At 42.3% G+C, this 22,373-nt stretch overlaps 1 protein-coding gene across 2 annotated transcripts in view; it reads left to right on the top strand.

The window, feature by feature from the left end:
* The first annotated feature begins 1,029 nt into the window (after nt 1-1,029).
* Nucleotides 1,030-22,373, top strand: part of wwp2 (WW domain containing E3 ubiquitin protein ligase 2) — a 63,139-nt gene continuing 41,795 nt past the window's right edge. For both annotated transcript variants that reach the window (XM_080761559.1, XM_080761558.1), the window contains exons 1-6: nt 1,030-1,081; nt 2,261-2,342; nt 7,892-8,048; nt 8,626-8,747; nt 9,757-9,894; nt 19,529-19,607. In XM_080761559.1, the coding sequence (XP_080617685.1) occupies nt 2,273-2,342; nt 7,892-8,048; nt 8,626-8,747; nt 9,757-9,894; nt 19,529-19,607 (566 nt within the window). In that variant the 5' untranslated portion in view covers nt 1,030-1,081; nt 2,261-2,272. The remainder of the gene's footprint in view (nt 1,082-2,260; nt 2,343-7,891; nt 8,049-8,625; nt 8,748-9,756; nt 9,895-19,528; nt 19,608-22,373) is intronic.

Raw genomic sequence — 22,373 nt, 5'->3', positions numbered from 1 at the left:
CCATACATCACGCAAATCGGTATACACTATCTCTATAGTCACGCGTTCAACACAGATCTGTTTAAATTTTCATGAATTACTTCTACACATTTTGTCCAAACATCACAACATCCTGGTGGAGACCTGTGCCTTGCCTTGTTTTCCTCATTAACCCTAGTGATGCTGGGTGCCTGATGCTTATAAATGTGAAAACAAAACATAAACCATGTGTTTAGGATTACCAAATATATTAAATTCTAAAGGCACACGCTGCACACCCCCAGTCCGGGTGTCCCATCTCAGTATTCATACTGTGATGTTTGAACTTGTAAGATGTGTGTCATTGATTGATTCCCCAAATAAGGAACAAAGTGTGTCCTCTTTTAGTTTCCAAATAATGGACGATTGATTCCATATTTCAACGGATGGTTGGCAACCCAGGCGGAAACATGATAGACCTATATCTTTGAAAAGCTGAGCAACTGACTTAGTCAAGTTAATTACGGTATGTCTTTTATGGATCATTTCTTTACAATGACGTCAGTCAGTGACATCATAGTAGATAAGGTTGCTTATGGCTTATACACTGGTGTGTCAACATGTGTGGTTAAGGAAGGGGCCCCATTTCCCTTCAGTTTACTGTAAGTTTCATGGAAAAGATCCATGAGGAAATACCAGGGATATATGGTACAATAATAGGGCTAATGAGTACAAGCACACAGAAACTTGTGAATTGGGAAGTAAACGTTTTTTTTCTTTTTTAAATCTTCTGCCATATTTAGCATTTTAACGTTTTGGCGTATAATGTTGAATTACACCTAAAGTCCTGACAATTTTTATCAGTGAACATATTATAATGTGCAACAATTTGAATCTTGAACAATGTAATAAACCAGTTCATTATCATGTTGTTTGTTTGGGGCATAATTTTTTGTTATCCTCCTATCTATTTTATTATTACTTTATTATTACAAAACACTGTGACACACTGACATCCAGAATCCATTGCGCCACAGTGATTACCGAGAGTCACGTGGTACTGTCATTGAGGCGGAAATGAAAGTTAACTAGCGACAGCAGCAGCGGAGCACAGCTGAGCAAGGTACGAGCAAAATAAACAATAATAGTCCTCTCCTCTCATTGTCAACAGACACACTGCTGTGTCCGGAGATAAATTACATATTGTCTTTTGCTATTAGGTCTTCCACAGCCGCTTTATTATCACCATGTCTTGTAGAGAGAGAGAGAACGACTGTATAGCTGGCTAGCAGTTAGCTGTATCTGGGTAGCATAAAATGCCCCCTGATCATCATCATCTTCCGTGTTTATGTTTTTCTACGCCACCAAGGGTATTTAAATATGGACACGGGGTTAAACCTCAACCCCCATCCGGGCAGCAATACGATCTAAATCTGCGATTAAGTCCCATTGAGTGGAGCCTGGTAGTGTTTGTCACCCCGAATAGCGGATTATGATGCGTTTCATGTTATTGTTAAATGGGGGTTGATGATGGTTGCTGGTTGGTTGACGGGGGATGCTGCTGTCCCCTTTTTGTTGTGGTGGTGGCAGGCGGCAGCTTTCATCTGCAGCACGCACGAACCATCACAGATGATGTGAGGCGGTCAGTGTGTGTGTGTGTGTGTGTGTGTGTGTGTGTGAGAGAGATAAACATTCATTCATTCATTCATCTACCACTGCATCATCATCATCATCATCATGCATGACCTCTTCGGTTGTGTCATTGATTATTATTGTGATAGCTATTGACTGAGACACCAGCAGTCACCTTCATAGCAGGTAATACACCAGGGCACAGCAGCAGCTGCAATGTTTGTGTGTGTGTGTGTGTGTGTGTGTGTGTGTGTGATGGGTCTGAGAGGAGGACCCTTCCGCCACTTTTCTATAGCTTGTTTTGTTTAGGACGTTTCTTCTTTTATATGGTAGAGTGATTGTCCGACTTGGCTGTATAGTCCCACAGAAAAAGGACAATGCAGCTTTCCATCCATTGTCCTTGGATATTGAATGCAATCTGCAACGCATTGAATATTCTCTGTAGTGTCCGATTTGCTCAAGGTGATGTGCCGGGGGTTTGACTTGAAGGTTAATGGTACTCTTGCACCAAAAGGGAAAGCCTCTGGAACATTCCCCTTGCTATGATTCCTTGCTTCATGATGAACAATATTTTGTTAGGTTTGTTCAGAATCAATATTCAGTTTTTTTTTCTCCTTTGTGTGTGTGTGTGTGTGTGTGTGTGTGTGTGTGTGTACTGTGTTGTCTCTAGAGCTGGGATGTCATGGCAGCTGCCAGTGTGACCAGACCTGGCAGTGCCCAGACCGCTGAGAAGTCTCTGCTGACCTTGAAAGGTAATTTATATCACATTATTATTCAACCATATTAATCTTTTAACGCCAGTGATTCTCACAACCTGTGGGCCGTGTGTCCTCCCCAAATGATAACACTAAGATTGTAAGGATATTTTATTTATATTATCAATCATCATTAGAATCTCAGTATTATATAGTGTTTTCGTGCAATTACGTCAACCCCCACAAAACGAAGTGTTGCCATGATCAGTGTTGTTGGGGAAAGTTATCTAAAATAATTGTGCAGCTGTGTTTCTGTGGCACAGTGAGGCACAAGACCTTTAATATAGTAGTATATACACAACATACTCAACTATTGATATAGGAATCATTTCTTCAACAACATACCTTGAAATCAGTCTGCCTGGCAGTGTGTGTGGCGCGCGTGCGTGCGGGGAAAGGAACTGGTCGGAATAACGTGTACGTCGTCACGTGCTACGTCCGTCCAGGGAAACTCTCCCCGGCTGGACGGGAGCAGCTTCGACTCCTCATGTATAGAAGGAAGCATGAAGTCAGTTCGCTGCAGCCCCAGGTTGACAGAAGGAAGTGTTGACGGAGGAAGTGTAACGCCCAGGATTACATTAGATAATTGACACTGGGTGAAAAAATGGGTTGCAAAACTTAGAGGAAAGAACAACAACTAGAACATCCCCAGTTACTCCCAGCTCCCATGAGCACATTCACACAACACGCAAATATTATGTTGATAAGCTATGCAAGCTTTACTCTGAATGAGGTCATTTTTCACCACGAATAAAGCATCATAAAGGCCATTTGTCACGCCACTGGTGAGTAAAGACCGTGAGTGAAATATATATAAAATGAAACCCCCTCCTGCCAGATTTGAATTGATATATCATGCCATGTCGGTATCAGCAAATAATTCCCTAAAATGGATCCACATGTGAATATCGTGGTTCTGATGTGGATCTCAGACTCAATGTGGCCAGCCTGTCGCATAACTATGTCTATGACGTATGACTCCAAAGTTAAGCAAGATTTCAGCCTGATCCAACAAGCTGCATCGACTGAATTTACGTTAAATATTTGAGTGGTTACATCATATTCCGTGCACAAACTGCATTACACACAAAACTGTGCATAGGAGGGGCTAGTGCCCCTCAAAAAATAAAAATGAGTAGAGGTACTAACCACTTTAAACCATAGTATAATTGACAAATCTTGGCAGGACTTTTTTTTCTCGGTTAGGTTAGGTGTAGACTGTAGACTGTAGAGGGTAAATTAGAGAGCTCTGGTGGACGGTCAACGTGCAGTATAGGCACTAGGCAGGGTTTAAGTGGCTAAGTTACACTGTTAGGCAGTGTACATAAGATATGAGGTGCTGATCCGTCACTGCAGCGGTTTTCAACCAGTGGTCCATGAGGGGGTTCCAGGTGGTCCCCAGATAAATGATGGAGAGTTAGAGATCTTTAACTCCTGAGAGCCATCTGCCTCCCCCGACACGTTCAAGGGAGGCAGATGGCCGCCCACCCAATCAATCAATCCGATTTATTGTCACTTCCACCCAGGAGTCGGGTTCTGTTTGCTCACAGTGTCACAAAATTGCTTGCTCAGGGTGGGATCTCTGTCAGTTCTCTGTCTTGAGACAACTTTTTGTGATTTGACACTTTAATAAAATGTAATTGAATTGAAACCAAATGGACCCTTAAACAGAAGTCTACACAATTAGAGAATGTAGATGAATTGATATTTTGATCAAAATTTGCCTGTTATTGTTATCTTCCTATCTATGGTACCACATCAATACAGCAAGAAATTGTGGACAAAATAAATCTATGTTTTGAGTCTGAGAGGCTAAATCTCATCAAATGGTGGTCTGTGGCTCAAATGGCGAATAAATAATGGTCATTGATATGAAAAGGGTTGAAAACCACTGGTCCACTGGTTTGAAAAATTATTTCCGGATATACGGACAGACACACAGACCAACCCTCTTATTGATTTATTGTTGGGTCGCCTGCTGCAGAGCCCCATAATACAGCCCCATGGATACTGAGTTTAATTGTTGATGTTTACATGGGAAAGTGGAGGGCAATCTCTGGTGCTGCATAGTGCATAAGCGATGCTGAATGACGGGTTGGTCATGTGCCTGTTAAGCGGGGAGTGGAACTTGGAAGGGTAGTGCGTAGTTTGTGTTCCTCCATTCATGTTACACTCTCCTGGTGACACTCCTCAACTGTCCTGGTGAAAAGAAGCAGTTATTGACTTGTGGAGATGTGTGTACCCTCCCCGAGGCAGCAAGTAGAGGTTAGCTGTGACAGGTCCTATACACATGTGAGGGATTGGTGTAATAAACAAAATGAAAACAAAAACACATACCACATATATATTTATTGTGTTCCAACCATGTTGATGCATTGGTGAAAAAACAGCTCGTGTTGATCTATCTACACAGCAGACCGTGTCTGTGGTGTGGATATTATTCAAATGTCTCTGAAAGTAACAACACATTTGCGATTTGCAATAACTGTTCAGCTTCAGTCGTAAGAGAAGGGAGCAAGACGCAATCATTTTAATCTATTAAGACCTGAGGTTTTTTCTGAAAAACCTATGATTCTGTATCAGTGGTGCTCAAACTATTTCATGTGTAGGAACTAGGAACCCCAAACTTACATGTAATTGGCTGTGACCCCAATCTAAAAATATGTTGTTCCAGGGACCCCCCAAGAAGCAAAGATTGTGTTAAAAACTGTTTCACGATTTTTCTAAAATAAAAAAACTACAAGCTCATAGCGTGGCACTCAGTGCCGTGCTATGAGCTTGTACATCTGCTATTTTCCAATAGCTAAAGTATCACATAATGCTTAAAACACGAAAAGGGGTTCCATTCCTGACTTGCAAATCCAGAAATGGGGTCAATAATGGGGTCAAATATTTTTGGCAAGAATACTTTGCATTTGTGATAGCCAGTATGGACTACAAGGTGTGTGCTAATTCAGCTAAATTGTTAGAGACGGACAAATCATACTTCTGTGTAGTCTAAACTCTGTATCTACATATTGTCGCTGGAAAATGTGACAAAATAACCTGTGTTCCAATGGATCCAATGTAGTTATTTTTTAGTGACAAGCTCAGGCCATTAATTCATGGAAAAGCAGATTAAATACGAACATACGAGATTTATGCCCGATTCTATAGTGACGATCGATAAGTACTCATTGTTGCTCATATTAGCAAGTGTTCGTGACCACAGTTGAACACTACTTCCACAACTGTCTATTTTCCTGAGGTTCACTAATCTTTGCGGCGCATTCATCTTATCACATACCATTCAGTTTGTCTGTCCTCTCGCGTCCCGTTCATTGTGTGGAAAGCTATTTCCAGTAATACGCTGTGTTGGCCGTCTTCCACCTCTCTCTGTCACTTCCTTCTGCTTACCAGAGAGCTGCAGATGAATCATGTTTTTGTTCCATTTACCAGATGTTTATATGAGTTCAAAGACACCATTTGTCTCTCTACTCAAACCAGTCTAACTGATTACCTTGCTGGCGACTTGATAGAAAAGAAGATGATGCTTTTTCTTTTCAAAGCATATATTCAGTCCGCTGTTCAATTTCATTTAAAAAGCTTTTAGGAGGATTTGGAGGATTTGTGTGCCCCCCCACCCCCCAACAAGGATGAAGAAGAGTCAGCAGCACACATGTGACTGACACATGTCATTACAGGATGAACTATTCATACAAATTTGTAACTGCAAAATGTTGGGAGCTTGTATAAAAAAATAAAATAACAAAGTTGAGGTTGGAGGACAGATTATCAGATGCTATGATGCTGAACAAATCTAATCTATAATGGCTGCTCAATCTTTTGCATAATATTTGTTAAATTATTTTAGTAACTAAAATTTGTTTTTTGTGCTTAATGGGCCTGATTTAAGAATATAATTACATGGTAATGACAAAGTACCACCACTAATGTTTTCTTTCTTACCTCAACTAGAGGGCGATGTGTGTGTGCGTGTGTCCGTGCGTGTGTGCGTGCTTCCATCACCACTGTACTGCTGCCAGAACAAAGTGACCTCAAAACTGCACTCGGGGGATATCCTCGGTCCAGCTTAGAATCTTTGCTCTGAGCTAGTGAATGGGACGCTACCACCTTGTAAAGAACCCTTTAAAGGAGTACATTTCAAAATGTCAATGACAAGTATCTAATTGACAGAGCAATCATCCTACCAGGCTATGGACCGGAACAAATGGGCAGTCCAGCTTATGGGTTCTAATCTACACTACTAAGTAGCCAAATAAAACACTCCTGTCCCTGTGGCTTATGGCAGGGCTGACGATGGAGAGGGACACTCACTCCAGAGGGCCACATTGCATGTAGATCAGCTAAAATAGCTGATCTACGTGTTTAAAATGCGTCGCAATGCGACGCATTTTAAGCACGTAGATCAGCTATTTTTGCTATTTTTCCCTTGTGGATAGGGGGAGGGCTGTTTTACTGAGACAACATGTAGTCCAGGAAGTAAGTGAGCCCAGTGTCCATGACATCATGGAGTCCATGGACACTTTAAAATACTAAAATATCTAAAAACACAACGCACACCAAAAAGAACCCCAGGAAAATGTTTCTCGACTCCCAAACAGCATTAAAATAAGATCTGGTTGCAAATGGGGTGAAGTGGCCCTTTAATTGCTGGTGATGCAAACATAATTGACACAAGGAATTAACAATCATGTTGTCACATGCCGTGCTCCATTCACTGCATCAAACACAATTATTATTAAGGACATTCCTCTTAGTGGAGATTTGCACTCTACTGAGAACGGCTTTCTAGTTTTTTATTATGGGCTATATTATAAAATAGCTTGACTTTATTGTTTGCTACTTATAATCAAGACTTTCTATGAGTCTAATTATGAAGCCGAGACACCTTGAGCTATGGTAAATTGAGGGTTGAATTTGAAGTAGTTTGATGTTATTGATATTACTCGCTATGAATCACTTTCTTACTCTGGCTACTGATTCAACCTATAGGCTTCTCTGGCTACTGATTCAACCTATAGGCTTTTATTTATAGTTATGGTGCTGTCACTGCCATGCCATCGCGTTGCTTCCCGTTGTCGTGGCAACACTACTCATGAAACAAAGGTTACTCTTGATGAAGAAAGAAAAACAGGTGCGCTTCCTCTGGAAACTACCCTTTGTTTAAGGCAGTGGGTGCTCAGCTTTGAAAATAACTTGACTCATAAACCAACTAAATGGAAAAGGCGGCACTCCAAAATAAAAGATGGCTCGGATGCGATTTCTCATGTTTATTTGCGAAAGATTATTTGTTTATTATTTTGTTTGGGTTGATTTTGACAGCAATCTTTTATTTTAGTTTTAGTCATAGTCTCTTGAATAGTTTTCATTTAGTTTTAGTCACCTGGAATGTTTTAGTGTTTAGTGTCTACTAAATATAAGATTTTACTCGACTAAATCTACAGTTGATTTAGTTGACTGAAAGTCTTAGTCGACGAACATTTTTTGTGATAGTTTTAGTGGACAAAAACATTCATCTACATGTTTTTTTGTCTTTTCCACAGTGGTCTCTGCCAAGCCTCAGTCCCCCAAGCTGCCCAACCGCCACTCACGTCTCAGCTCCTTCGTGGAGGTGACCGCCGATGGCCTGAGCAGTGAAACAAAGAAAACAGGCAAACGCAGCGGGCACCAGGAGCTCCAGTGGAATGAGGACCTCACCCTGTGAGTGTGACCTTCCTTGAAGGCTGCATACGATTTCAACTAAATTCAAAGGGCTTTATTTGCATGAGAAAACATACGTTTACATTGCCAAACGAAAGGTGGAACAATGCAATCAAAACAAAGCGTATGTAACAAGTGAAAGTCAGAATCACCAATAAATCAATTTCTATGTACCGAGGTCACTCGATGCAGATGGTGCACGGATACACGCAACTTGTACGTGCATACCCTCGTACATGTACAAGTTCACACATGCTCCATTTTTTGAGTGCTCCTACAACCAGCAATGTCCGTGTACCTGACCTGTTTGTGTACCTGTATGAGCACGAGTATGTGACTTATTAATAGCAGTAGGGGGCTGTGTTGTGTTGTGTTGTGAGAGAGAGAGAGAGAGAGAGAGAGAGAGAGAGGGGGGGGGGGAATTGCACCACTCAGAGTCAGTTCACACGTGTGTGATTTTTTATCTAAGATATTGTATGTATTGAGCAGAAAACAAAAGTGAACGTACACACGTTTTAATTTGATGTGTGTGTGTGTGTGTGTGTGTGTGTGTGTGTGTGCGCAATGCATCCTATAGTAACGTTACACCGCAGAGTCGTCTGGATCTGAAGCTGTGGAGTTGTCACACGCTGAGGAAGGAACTGCTGGGCTGTGCTACCATAGACCTTCTGGACACACTGCGCACGCACGATGGCAAGAGTAAGGACACACACTCTGTTAAACATGCATGTGAGGAGAATACAAACCCACACATGATCAGATGCATAATGTGAGTTCAGCCAGACACACAAACCGAACATACCTAGCATTATTCCTCTGTAATAAATGTACAGCTCCACAAGTACAGACTTGAAGAAATATTTCTGTTTGATAGAACACCTCCAAGCCTTAACGCACGGGAGTGATAATGCCTCCACAAAGTGCAATGATTTTTTTATTTGTATTACGTTTTCCTAGTCTACCTGTGTTCGGCTGATCTTCTGCTGTAACTGTGCAGTCAAAATCTCAGCCGATCAGAGCCCAGAGTGTTCATGTGAATACATCATTCATTTATTAGGGTTTTCTTTTCTTCAGAAAACTGTCATGATTCAGAAGACATTTGTAGAATCTGTTCTCAGTCCAAACTGGGTTAAAGAGGATTCAGTGTGAGGGCTTGTATGTAAACGCAGCCAGCTTCCCCATCAACCAAACTGACCACAACTCATCCATCCTCATTTCCTAAATCCCCCGTCCTCCATCCTCACTTTATTTGATTTGTCTTTTATTTCTTTCTGATTATTAATGTCCCTCCCCCTCCCCCCCCCCCACACTCTTTTCTGTTTCTGCATTCTATTTCTTTCTTCACTTTTTTCTCTCTTTCTCTCTTCCACCCTCTCTCTCTCTCTCTCCTGTGCTCTGTCACTCACTCGCATTCTCTCCTCCTCTCTTACACTACGATCATCATTCTCCTCTCTCTCTCTCTCTCTCTCTCACGCTCACTCTCTCCCCTCCCTCCCCCCCCTCTCTCTCTCCCTCTCACTCTCTCCCCTCCCCCCTCCCTCCCCCTCTCACTCTCTCCCTTGCTCTCTCTCCCCTCCCTCCCCCTCTCACTCTCTCCCTCTCTCCCTTGCTCTCTCACACTCTCCCTCTCTCCCTTGCTCTTTCTCCCCTCCCCCCCCTCTCTCTCCCTCTCTCTCTCCCTCCCCCCCTCTCTCTCTCCCCCCTCCAGTGGAGAATGTACAGCTGAGTCTGGTGCTGCAGACGGAGAACAAAGGCTCGGTTGTAGCAGGAGGCGAGCTCAACGTCTGTCTGGACGGCCTGGTTGTTGATCTGGGCTCACTGCCCAATGGCAGCGCGGCAACAGACAGTGAGTCCCGCCCTTACCACGCACGCACGCACAAACACACGCACGCACGCACACACACACAGAGGCAAGAGACACGCTGCTTCTGCTGCTTCTACTACTACAGAAGTGAGGGTTTTTCACACACTTAACAGAGAGACTAGTAAGACACGAACCCATACACATTCACACAAGAGTAAGAGTGTTTGTGTCGCACACACATAAAGTAGAGTGAGCACGCACGCACACACACACACACACACACACACACACACACGGAAAACTCCCAAGTGGAAACTAGACGGCTTATTAACGCACCCAGTTCCTCCTTCTCTCAGTATTTCCCTTCCACTTTAATAAGTGCAGCAGACACTGTGTACAGTGAGATGGGTTGTGAGGACTCCTGTTTGTGCCTCCCTACCTCACAAGTCTCCACCCACGTCAAGTGGTTTCTCATTTGGAAAAAGCCAATGTGGGTTTCTTTTTTTTTTACCTTATTGGAAAGATGGAACCCTCTACAATGACACGTTTGGGTTGCTTTCAGCAGCATTTGAGGGACCAACGCTCAATGTGTGTTTAGTTTTCCCTCGGTGGCTCTTTAAACTGATCCAATTAGGTCTCATGGCTCCATTAAAGACGCAGATGTGTGAGTCCTGCTGTGCATGGACAGTGTTTACAGGGAAAGAACCGAGATGACTGGAACCGCCGATGGAGGGCTCGTCTGAGGACGACGTAGAGAGAGAGACAGGGGGGGGGGGGGGGGGGGGGTGTCAACTCTGAGGCCAGTTTTCCACCACAAGAACTTTGGTTCTATAACTGGTTCTGTTCTAGATTCTTGGAACCTTGGTGCTTTGACGGAACCGGTCGGCCATTCTTTGGTTCCAGTTCCGAACCAACTTTTAGGGTTCTGAACCAATTCATTTTCAGTGGAAACACTCTGAACTGGTTCAGTATTAGGCAGGAAAAAAAGAACCAAGCCGGTTCAGCGCCGGTGAAAAAGAGTCCTGCGAGTGAACAAATGAAACCGAATAGACCAGTAGTTTTCAACCCTATTCAGGCCACAGAGGAAACATTTATTTACTGTTATGTTAAATGATAAAACATTGATACATTTATTTGAACGTGAATGTGCTAGTGCTTTGTAAAGCTTTTTACAGCACAACTGTTACTGAATAGAAATAAATATGCTACTTACTTTTATTTCCAACATATTGACTTTTGATGTCAGCATTTTCGAATCAAAATGTTGTTGTCGATGGGGCGTACTTGGATTCGGCTATCAGGAAAAGGGGGTACTGATTCTGAAGCCCAAAAACACTGGAATAGACCATTACTGGTCCATTTGGTTCCATTTGTACTCTCACTGAGTTAAAACACTGAGGGCTGTATTTTGCGTGTCTTAAGTACCAGGTCTTATTCCCTAACTTGAGTAAACTAAAGACCTGGAGGCGTGATCAATGCCATTTGGCTATTCTTAGTGGCCAAAGAGCATTGATCACACCTCCAGGTCTTTAGTTTACTCAAGTTAGGGAATAAGACCTGGTACTTAAGACACGCAAAATACAGCCCTGAGGATTTTATTATATATATTGGGGCTACAAACATTGTGTCCAATGGGGGTCCTTGGTAATGCCTATGAAACTGGCAGTCCTTGAAAAGGTTGAGAATCATAGACATGACACTATAGTGTTAAAAAAACAAACCATAGACTCATCGAAACGTTAGACAGAGGCTGTCATATGTCATCGATGCTGTGTTCGATCGCTTTTAAAGAAGATCAGTTTCTTCCCGAGATTACATTTTGTGCATTTATCCATCAAAACATTCCTTATTTTTATTGTCTCCACCAGGCTGAAGGAATGGGGAGAGAGTATGATTTCCACTCAGTTTGTATTTATTTCCTTGCCTTTTCTTTTATTTTACTTTTTTTTTAATTGATTTGGAAACGTAAAATGTTCGGACAATATGTTGGTCAAAACCTTTACAATTGGTGGTCTAGGACTTTGCAAAAGTAAATTTTGTAGGACACGTGGTCATCATTCAAAATGAACACGTATCGCGATACATATCGTATCGTGGCCTCTGGATCGCAATACAGTATGTACTCTATATTTCATGCATTTGTAGGCAATCCCCAGCCCTAATACAAACTAAATCCAATTCTACTTAAAACTCATTATCATCAGCACAAACAGAATTTACCTTGCACGTATAACACGACACACCACAGTCATGTCTTTCATGCCGGCCTAATTAGCATGTAGTGCATAGAATAAACTGTTAAAAAACCCGAACCTGAGGTCTGCAATATCTTCCGTTTTCCAAGCGGTACACTAACATTTTACTTTCCTCTATGGCTTGGCAGTAAACACGGCGTCCTTTTAAAGGAAAACCAACTCGTTGACCTGCCTTCATAGGCTGAGCCACGGCCTCCAAGCAGGCCCGTGTATCTGTGCATGAAGCAACACACACACACACACACACACACACACACACACACACACACACAAGGCTCTTCACAGAGCGCCGGACGCACAGAGTGCGCACTGTGTTCCGCTGAATGGACACAGGGCCAGCAGTCAAGGGCAAAGCCCGCCAAAGCATATGCTGTATAAATGTCTCTTTGTGAGTGTTTATATGTGAATAGGGGATAAGAGGCGGAGCTTGTGTGTGTGTGTGTGTGTGTGTGCGCGCTTGTGCGAGTGTGTGCACATGCATGCGCTGGCTTGTTGCATGTGCATGTGCATGTGAGATTTTGGAGGTCCCCTCTCTCCCCTGACACAGTATTCGTATGTTGTGCATGATGATGTGTGTGCTTGTCGGCGTGTGCACAGGCCAAAGGTCAACGTTGTACAATGAATAGGTTTTAGCTTTCACGTTCCCCTCACACTATGGTCTGTTGTTGTTGCAGGGCAGGGGGGAGGTTCTCCTAAAACGTCACACGTGCATCTCTCGACCCATTCTGACAGGCTGCACAGCATGCACACACACACACACACACACACACACACACACACACACACACACACACACACACACACACACACACACAATGAACACGGGAGCACTTTTGTGTAATTTGTTTCGGAGAATTGCGTAATTTGAGGCTCATTGCTTGCAGCCCAGCAGTACAATCGGCTCCTGTGATCCCGAACCAGGGAGTGGGGGAGAGGAGAGGAGGGGGTTCCTTTCACTTCACTTCACTTTGGTGGGGCGGGGTGCTGTTAGGAGGTGAATGAATATGTTTCTAGGGTGTGTGTGTGCGTGTGTGTGTGTGTGTGTGGTAAGGTAGAGAACAGAGGTCTTGAATGTGTCTCTTTGAGAGCAGGGTTTTGTATTGGGGCTCATTGGTGTGTTTGTGCATGTGGCCATGTGCACACACCACTTCTTGTGTTTTATGTTCTAGAGACGAGGGTGCGTGTGTGTGTGTGTGCATGCTCTCTGGGAGGGGTTTACAAAATATATTGTCGTTGTCGGGCAGAAACCTGTACCTGATTTGTTGTAAATGAATGCCCTACACAGTACACACAGTACCACGCCAGTTCAGAAACACGTCCACCACTGACATCATCCTTATTTATTTTTATTTTTATATTATATATATTTAGATTTTTATTATCGTGAGAACGATGGCTTCCATTATCGCATTGCAACTTTTGAGGAATAGAAAGCCTGCAGTTTCTATTTAGCTTGGATTCCCCATTGATGATGTCACTGGTGGACAGGTTTCTGAACTGCCCACAGCCCTCCTATGAGACTGAGTAGGAAAAAAATAGTGGCATTTTATGCATGAACATTAGTGAGGACCAATTATATGAAGTTCACACCTCAACATAGTTTACAAACGCTGCCGAGTGGGGTTCATGTGTTTGGTCCGAACGACAACCTACCTCAAACCCTCACCCTAACCCTAACCTCCCCCGGGGCAGCACACCTAAACCTAACCCCAACCCTCTGCCGACCCCCAACGCACCTCGGACCAATGCTCCTTCGAACCAGTCCAGTTACCCTGGGTAAACATAGTACCTTTCCTTTCCTTACCAATGCTCCGTTGGACCATAGTATGCCTCCCGCCGAGTGTCATTAACATAGGAATGATTCTAGATGCATATCAATGGTCCTTTGTGTGACCTGTAGTGTAGGTGTTAAGCGAAGTGCTCGTGAAGTCTTGAAGCTTTAGCGTCCCTGTCCCACCACAGATAGCAACACTGGTCATACTACAGTGTCACGCAAAGATTGCCGATCTGAAAGCTCACAAAGCGCTGCGATGCCTAGTGAGATTCTACGTGTTTTGATTGATTGATTGAAATATTTATTAACAGTTTGCAGAATTACAGTACATTTCAAGCACAACTCAATACAAAGACAGTGAACTGTGAGTGGACGACCCAATAAAGCATTACACTTGTTTGCAAGAGGGTCCACCTTGTTCAATTCATCAAAACATTTAGAGACGTACAAATAGACACTTCTATATAGCCAAAAAGGAATTCATCATAGTAGGTTTTTTATTGTTGCTATTTTGAAAATTTGTTTTAAGTGCAAGTGCTTTAGTGTGTCTGTCTGTGGGCTTTACTGAACCAATATATTCATTTTTTGGGTATGAGTAGCCGGATAGAGCCAGATGGGAGCCAGAGGACAACCGCAGTGTTCCCAGTTGGATCCCTGTGGGCTCCCCCAGAGTTAGTGTTGAAGTGTCCTTGAGCAAGACTCTGAACGCCTAATTGCTCCCGATGTGCAGGTTGGTGCCTTGCGTGGTTTCCTCCACCATCGGTGTCTGAATGTGTGTGTGAATGGGTGGAATCTATGTAAAGCGTTTTGGGATAAAAGCGCTATATAAATGTGCACCATTTACCATTAACAAGAGCTTGTGACTGAATATTAACTACATTGGATCCATACATTCATACATCTTCCCCCTCATTTCCTGAAAGTTAACGGTACGTTTTGAACACATGAGCTTTCCAGCCGACAGCGGCGGTATAAAGGTTGGAGTGTGTTGCCTGCATGGGAACTAAAGCCCTCACTGTTCCCTTCGTCAACGCACCTCTGTTGGTTTGTAAGCTTTGCTCATTTCCCCTGGCAGCATTTCTGACACTCTCATATGCACACACACACACACACACACACACACACACACACACACACACACACACACACACAGGGAAAACCTTGTAAACAAGCCGTCGCATTGTGCAGCAGAGAAAAACAGATGTCGGCGCACAGCCCTGTGTAAATTTGGACAAGCACACCTTTTATGCACGTATGCTACATGTGAACACACACACACACACACACACACACTCGCGCACATGCTCAGAAACACTCGGGTCATATATGGGTGTGCAGATTGCAGAAAGTCAACAGGCTATATGTGTAGAGTAATTGCAACTTGGTTAACCATATAGGATGGAAATATTGCCAAACATTTCTGTTCTTGCTAAAGGAAAAGGGTGTGTTGCTAGCAGTTTGAGGTCAAAGATTTATTTGTTTTTGGTTCAGCATTTTGACTTCATTTCTTCTCTAGATGCAAAGATGGCATATTTTTATGTAAACATTTTGTCCCTGTGCACCATGCACTCCTACCTATATTCTGCTACTAAACGGTAAAACCCTGAGTGTGCATTGAACTGTGAGAGAGTGTACCTTCTCTAGCTTTGATCTAATCCACTAGACCAGTGGTTCTCAACCAGTGGCCCGGGGACCACCAGTGGTCCTTGATGGGGTTCCAGGTGGTCCAGTTGGTAACCAAATGGACCCTTATAGATCATTAACTCTTGAGAGTGTAAAATGAAACCAAATGGACCCTTACTCTTACTGCTCTCAATAGATAGTTTATTGTTAAAACATCTGCATTACTTAATTTACAAGACGGTTAGACAATTAGATAATGTAGAATGATTATCTGTTGTCTCTCGTACATCAATTTGGAAATAATTGTGGACAAAATCTTATCCAACGACAAAAAAATATTCTTTGGTTTTGGGTCTGAGAGGCTAAATCTCATTAAATGATGGTCTGTGGCTCAAATACCAAATAAATAATGGTCCTTGATATATGAAAAGGGTTGAAAACCACTGCACTAGACTTATGAATGTGTTTATCAACTATCAACAATCAAGTCTAAAGGACAAGGTCAGTAATTCTGTATTAGTTAGTGTCTTCTCCCGACCAATAGACTTAATTTGATTGATTTAAAATTGTATTCACAGTTTGAAGAATGGGTACAGTTCCAACAAAATCTGCTACGAGGATAAAACCAGAGAAAAAAACAGACATCAGAGTTACACATTTTCAATTAATCAGAAATTGCAACTGTTTGATTGATTGAATACATTCTTAACGGTACGATTATACATTGATGCTGAGATGATAAGGGCTTGTTGTCTCCATTGTGGTCCTTCCTGTAACACCCGGGAATCTTACCCTGGCCGTCCAAACGCTCTCAACAGCACTTGAGTGACTATTCTGTCCATATCGTCTCGCAACTCGAACGGGGTTGAGTCGGCTAAGTGAACTTCACAATGTGCGACACAGCAACTTGCGTGCTGTAGCACGCTCGGTGGTGTGTCTCGTGGCTCAAGTTCGCGTGAGACGGCGCCCCTCCGTCACTGTACCGAACTGTACTTATAGGAGGGGGGGGGGGGGGGCGTGACCATTTACTGAAACGCGAAGGGCAAAGGCCATTCGGCACTCGCAGCGCTGATGCCAAAGGGAATCCCCCATTGGCAAGCAGTGATATTGGGCTTATGAGCGGGTAGAGCTACTTGTCAACCTGTAGATGTCCTGACAAAAAAATAAAAAATAAATGGCACACACAAATCCCCCAAAGTCCCGGATTGCAGTTTTAAGTGGCTGGGGTGCATCCAACATAAAAACAGCTCTGGACTCTTAAACAAAATATAAGGAAGTGAGCGTCTGAGTGTCTTTATCTCTCTGAGTCAGTCTGTCCATCTGCAGCTAATGAAGTACATTTTGGCTTGACTATTTTTCACATATTCTGAACATTATTGTTTGTTTCATATTTTTCACATTTTGTTTAGTTCATAAGCACAGATCAATCCCCCCTGGTCCCACCCTACCTCCATATTTGGGCAGGACTGATCAATATCAATAATTCAATATGATATGACATCATCAACATGATGGCATAAATCAACAGGGGAGCCACACCATCCGTTAGGCCTTCTGTTGTTTTGACTGTCCTTGACTCACTAGTCTCGCACACACGCACACTTAATCCAATGCCAGAGTGCACATAAAGAACGACATACACACATCATGTTTTTTGTGCGCGCGCAGACAACGGGGCAGAAGTTAGACTTATGTCATTCGGGGGAACGACGGTGTCCTCATGGGAGGGGGCTATGACACAATGGTTTCTCTTTAAGACCACTGTTTATTTTTCTGCGTGTCCATTGGGCTTGCTCACAAGAAACCCTTTCATAGCAGCAGCTGGAGTGCGCTCGTGCGTGTGTACATGTCTGTGTGTGTGTGTGTGTGTGTGTGTGTGTGTGTGTGTGTGTGTGTGTGTGTGTGTGTGACTGTGTGTGCGTGCGCATATCTGTATGTCTTGTGATTGTGTGTGTGTGTAGTTACTTACATGAATACATATACACATGACTGTGTGCGTGTCGGTGAGAGATTAGCTGTTTACTTTTAGCTTGGTAAGGATATATGTGTAAATAGGAAGGCTGTTTGAGTCGTGTTTCAGCAGTGATTTTCTGACGCATAGGAAGGCTTGCAGTCATCAGTCTACCTGTGTGTGTGTGTGTGTGTGAGTGCACAATATGTGCAATGTCCATGTGATAATGAAAGACATGTTATATGGCTGTGATTTCAGACACGATTGGGAATGAGCATATAGTCACACATTCCCTCACACCCACAGAGGCCGCGTGTCATTACACTCACTCACTCTCGCGCACGCACACGCGTGCGCATATACACACACACACACACACACACACAAACACACACAGACCATGTACTATATACAGGGATGAATGGTCCCTATTAAACGGCACTTTCATTCCTACGTGGGTTTCAAGTCTGTATGGTTTTCATTATTTAAGAAAATTTCAACACCAACCCTACACTTTTCTGTATGTATCCAGACTAGAGCTGTATATATTGGACTCATTAATTCCACGGTAAACAACACCGGAATTAAGTCCCTGGAGAGTGATTCATGACACTTAAGTGCAATAATAATAATAGTTTTTTTTTAGTTCGAGTGGCTCAAAAACTTTTTCGCGTTTTTGGATCTAAAACGCTAAAACGTTTTGAACTAGTGAAAATAGCTGATCCACAAGCTCACAATGCGTCACTTCACGCCGCATTGTGAGATTGTAGATCTACTATTTTCAATACTTCTAATCTTTAAACATTTTTTTCTTATTAACAAAATATAGGAAACTAAAAAAAGATCCCCATTTGAAAATTCATGCCATGAGAGAAGAATTTTACAGCTCTAGCAGTGATTCTCACCCATTTTAATGGATTGAGGACCCTCAGTTTGACATGCAATATTCTACGGACCCCCATTTAATGGCATTTCTATCTCTGAGACCCCCAATTTTTATTGTAAAATCAATGTTAATTTAACTCTGAGTGGGTCCACTTTGGTTCCATTTGTACACTCTCAGAGTTACAGATCAATAAGGGCCCATTTGGTTCCAAACTATCATTAGATGGGGACCCCCTGGAACTCCCTCAAGGACCCCTGGGGGTTCCAGGATCCCACTTTGAGAAGCAATGGTGTAAAGGACATCAACTGCGACATTCAGGCATGTTATTCATTTGTTTTGATAAAGAACGTCACGCACGCTAATCAGTAATCAGTGTTGGTCTATTTGCACTCAAGGATAATCTCAAGATCTGCCAATGTCCTCGGCATATCTGTTTCCATTTATTCTTAATTAAACGGCCCAAATAACGATTGAATGAAAGAGAAAGCCACAGAGACTTACATTTTCTAAAGGCCTAATAATCAAGATAAAAAAACAAATCCAGTGATTGATATGGATCAAATGGCTGCTGGTTGAGTCAGACCAGACTCTGAATCCAGATACGGTTCTGCTCATGAATGCAATTGATCTAAACTTTAGATCAATTGCATTCATGAGCAGAACCGTAAAAAAACTCAACAAAGAAGTTTATTTGTATTTTTGTCCTAATATCTTTTTATTTCTAATACATTTGTCTTAATATTATTTTACATTGATAATATAACTTACTCTAAGTATTTATTCTAATTTAAGCTTTAGTCTTTGTGTGGATGTGTGCACATGCATTGAGCCTGTCAGAAATGGCAAAAAAACAAGTGTTTTTTTCTAACACGTTTTAGTGGTAGATCTTGGCTTACAATTGGGGAAAAAAAGGGCTCTTGGGCTTGAAAAGGTTGGTTACCACTGATCTAAAGCAAGCAATCAATAAAACATTACAAAAATAAACAGACATGTTGTTCTCCGTTTTCAGGAGCAGACAAGGTAACTTTCAGGCACTCTCAAGTGACCGTTGCGGTGGGCAGCGCCGGCGGAGTGCAGTTGTAAGAATGGGGATAAGAAGCGATGACGAGGCAGTTGTCCGTTTTTCATGACATCCTTATGAGAGGCCGGACTTTTATTTCCTTTTTGTATTTTGTGTTTTTTTCCAGAGATGTTGCAGGCGGACAGACCCAACCTGAGGAGGACGCAGAGTGAGGAGACTCCTACCACAGCGGGGCCTCGGGGCAGGTACGCACGCAACGCACGCACGCATGCACGCACGCACGCACGCACGCACGCACACACACACACACACACACACACACACACACACACACACAGCCTCTCCTTTGGGATTTGCAGTCATGGCAGTGATAATAAAGCACAGAGGTGATGTAATCGTGGAAGTGATAAGACCCAGACTATCAGTAAACTGTTCTGAACTGAAGACTGGACAAATGGCCGGCTGGTGTCTTCATACCATACAATCTGTAGAGAACAAAAATAGGTTTGAGCAAGCGTCAAGTCAACTGCAGTCTCTGAGGAGGACGTGATGGAAATAGTTTAAAAATGTCCCTTAGTGTAGCTTTGTTACGAATAGTGCTGGTTTTAAGAGCGTCCGTGTAAGCAAACGGCAAGAAGTATCATTTAGCCATTCAGATTGTAGAGCTGGCTCTGTTTGTGCACGTGTAATGCATTTTTCCTACTGCCTTTCGACCCAATACACAGAGTACCCGAGGGATTAGGGCATTGGGACTTTAATAATACATAATAATCTTCCATAATGTATATAGGGAAAATAAACCAGTATAACTTCTTCCTAAACAGCCTTCACAGAGTGAGCCATAGGAACATGATCAAAAACCAACTTAACCGATTAACATGTGCCGTGATTTCTTATTAGACTTTTCCCAGTTTTTCATGTGTTTATGAGGTGATAGTACTTCATTAGACCCCTTGGTGTGGTTGTTATGTGCAATGATATCTTCCCTTTGTATTTAGAGTTTCTTCCTGGAGGCTAAAATCTTCACAGTCAAATGTGCCAATGAAAAAAAAAACAGTGATATAGTGACATCACAATATCTTCCCCTCCCCTAAACCATCCCCCTTTATCATACAACAGCTGTGGGTGTGGCTTCAGTTCAGGTGGATCACCACCCATCACCACCAAACCAGGCATAGTTAATGAACTGGTGGGCATATCCACATAAAACCTACATTTGAACAAATACTCTACACTTTTTTTGAAAACATTATTCCTCCTCATATAATAATAATAATACCTGATCATGTTTTAGGGGCACGGCACTTCATCTTTAAACCTTTGCTATTCAAACATAGCAGATCTACAAGCTCATCGTACCACGCTATGAGCTTGTAGATCTGCTATTTTAGCAAAATCGTGTGTATATACAGGTATATATATATATTCTTTCTTTCATTTCATATATATATATAGTATTTTTAAAGCAAACAATTTTAATTCGATTATTTTATTCTGGGTGGCCAAATACAATTTTGGGGTTCGTTGGCATGAAATGGTTTGAGGCGCACCACTGATAGCACCATACTGTACGTCTTTTCAGAAAACTGTTCAGACATTCATGGAATCGGCCTGCAGGTCTAGTGGGTTAAAAAAGGAAAAGAAAGGCAAGAAAGTGTACTGTTGAATACATGCATGTCATTTGCTCTGAATGTGGTCTAGAGCCCTGCAGTACGTGGTCTCATTGACTAGGACGGTAGTGTGATAATAAATACTGGAACCAGACTAGCCCATGTAGACCTGAGGCCGATTCTAAAACAAAATGGCTTCTAAATTATGACAGTTTTCTGAATGGTTTTCTATGGTATGTCAGAAAAAAAGATTTGAGTTAAAAACATTCGCTCTGAAAGATTTGTGCCACATTTTCACGATTTTGCAAAAATAGCAGATCTACACGCTCGTAGCGCGGCACTCTGTGCCACGCTATGAGCTCTGATCTGCTATTTTTCAATAGCTAAAGTATACCATAATGGTTAAAAAAACACCAAAAGGGTTTCCCGTCCAGAATGAGCTAGACGTGGTCCTAAGCGTTGTGGTGGGGCGCATCGGTCGGATTGGAATGTCCGTGTAAACACCGTGGGGGAGCATTCAGCACAGTTCACCGAAGAACCAAACCTCGCTGTCATGGAATACCGTTCAACATCTCCGTCCATTTGTGTCTAAATAGAGGCAGTCGAGTGAAAAAACGGCTGGCAGAGACAGAGCGAAAAGGGGGAGAAAGTATATAGAGAGATGGCAGGACGGGCCTTTTTTCCCCCTTCCATCGTAGTGTTAGCAGTCTCCCATGACGAGATGCACAGCAGCATCACACAGCGAGGAAAACACACACACACACACACACACACACGTGCACATGCAAGTGTCAGTTCTGTGCTCGTTCGTAGCCCGTCAGTGTCTTCTGCTTGTGATAGTTTATTGTAGCCAGTGTTGGGGAAGTTACTTTTAAAAAGTAAGGCGTTATAGTTATCGTTACTTATCTAAAAAAGTAATTTGTTACTTTACTTTACATGAAATTATGAAAGTAACTACTTTACTTTACTTTACTTTACTTTAAAAAATAATAATATAAAAAACGGCCGAAACCGAATACCGAATATAGGGATTTTTTTTTTGAAGCTAGATCTATAAAGAATAGGGTTGGGAGACTTGGGACTTCATTAAAAAACATCTAATTAATTGGAGGCTTTGTGATGAATTCATCTCAATTAATCACATTTTAATCGCATATCAATAGGCATATTTGACCTGAGCAGTGAGCTTTTTTTCTACATAAGCATAGGCAATAAAACAAGTAGTAATAATTATAGTGATAAATTATTTATATAAAGCTTCTCTAAGTACTTAAAGACACTTTTCAAGGAGAACATGAGAAAACAAATAAAAACAACTTTATTAGAGAAAAACTAAGACTATGGAATAAAATAAATTAAAGTGGAATGAGATAGCAATATTCCAGATTGAATTTATAGGTG

Source organism: Protomyctophum bolini (assembly GCF_963924005.1).
Source record: "Protomyctophum bolini genome assembly, chromosome: 4".
Taxonomy (NCBI): Eukaryota; Metazoa; Chordata; class Actinopteri; order Myctophiformes; family Myctophidae; genus Protomyctophum; species Protomyctophum bolini.
The sequence above is the reverse complement of the archived record's forward strand: the minus strand, read 5'-3'. Positions and strand labels throughout refer to the sequence as shown.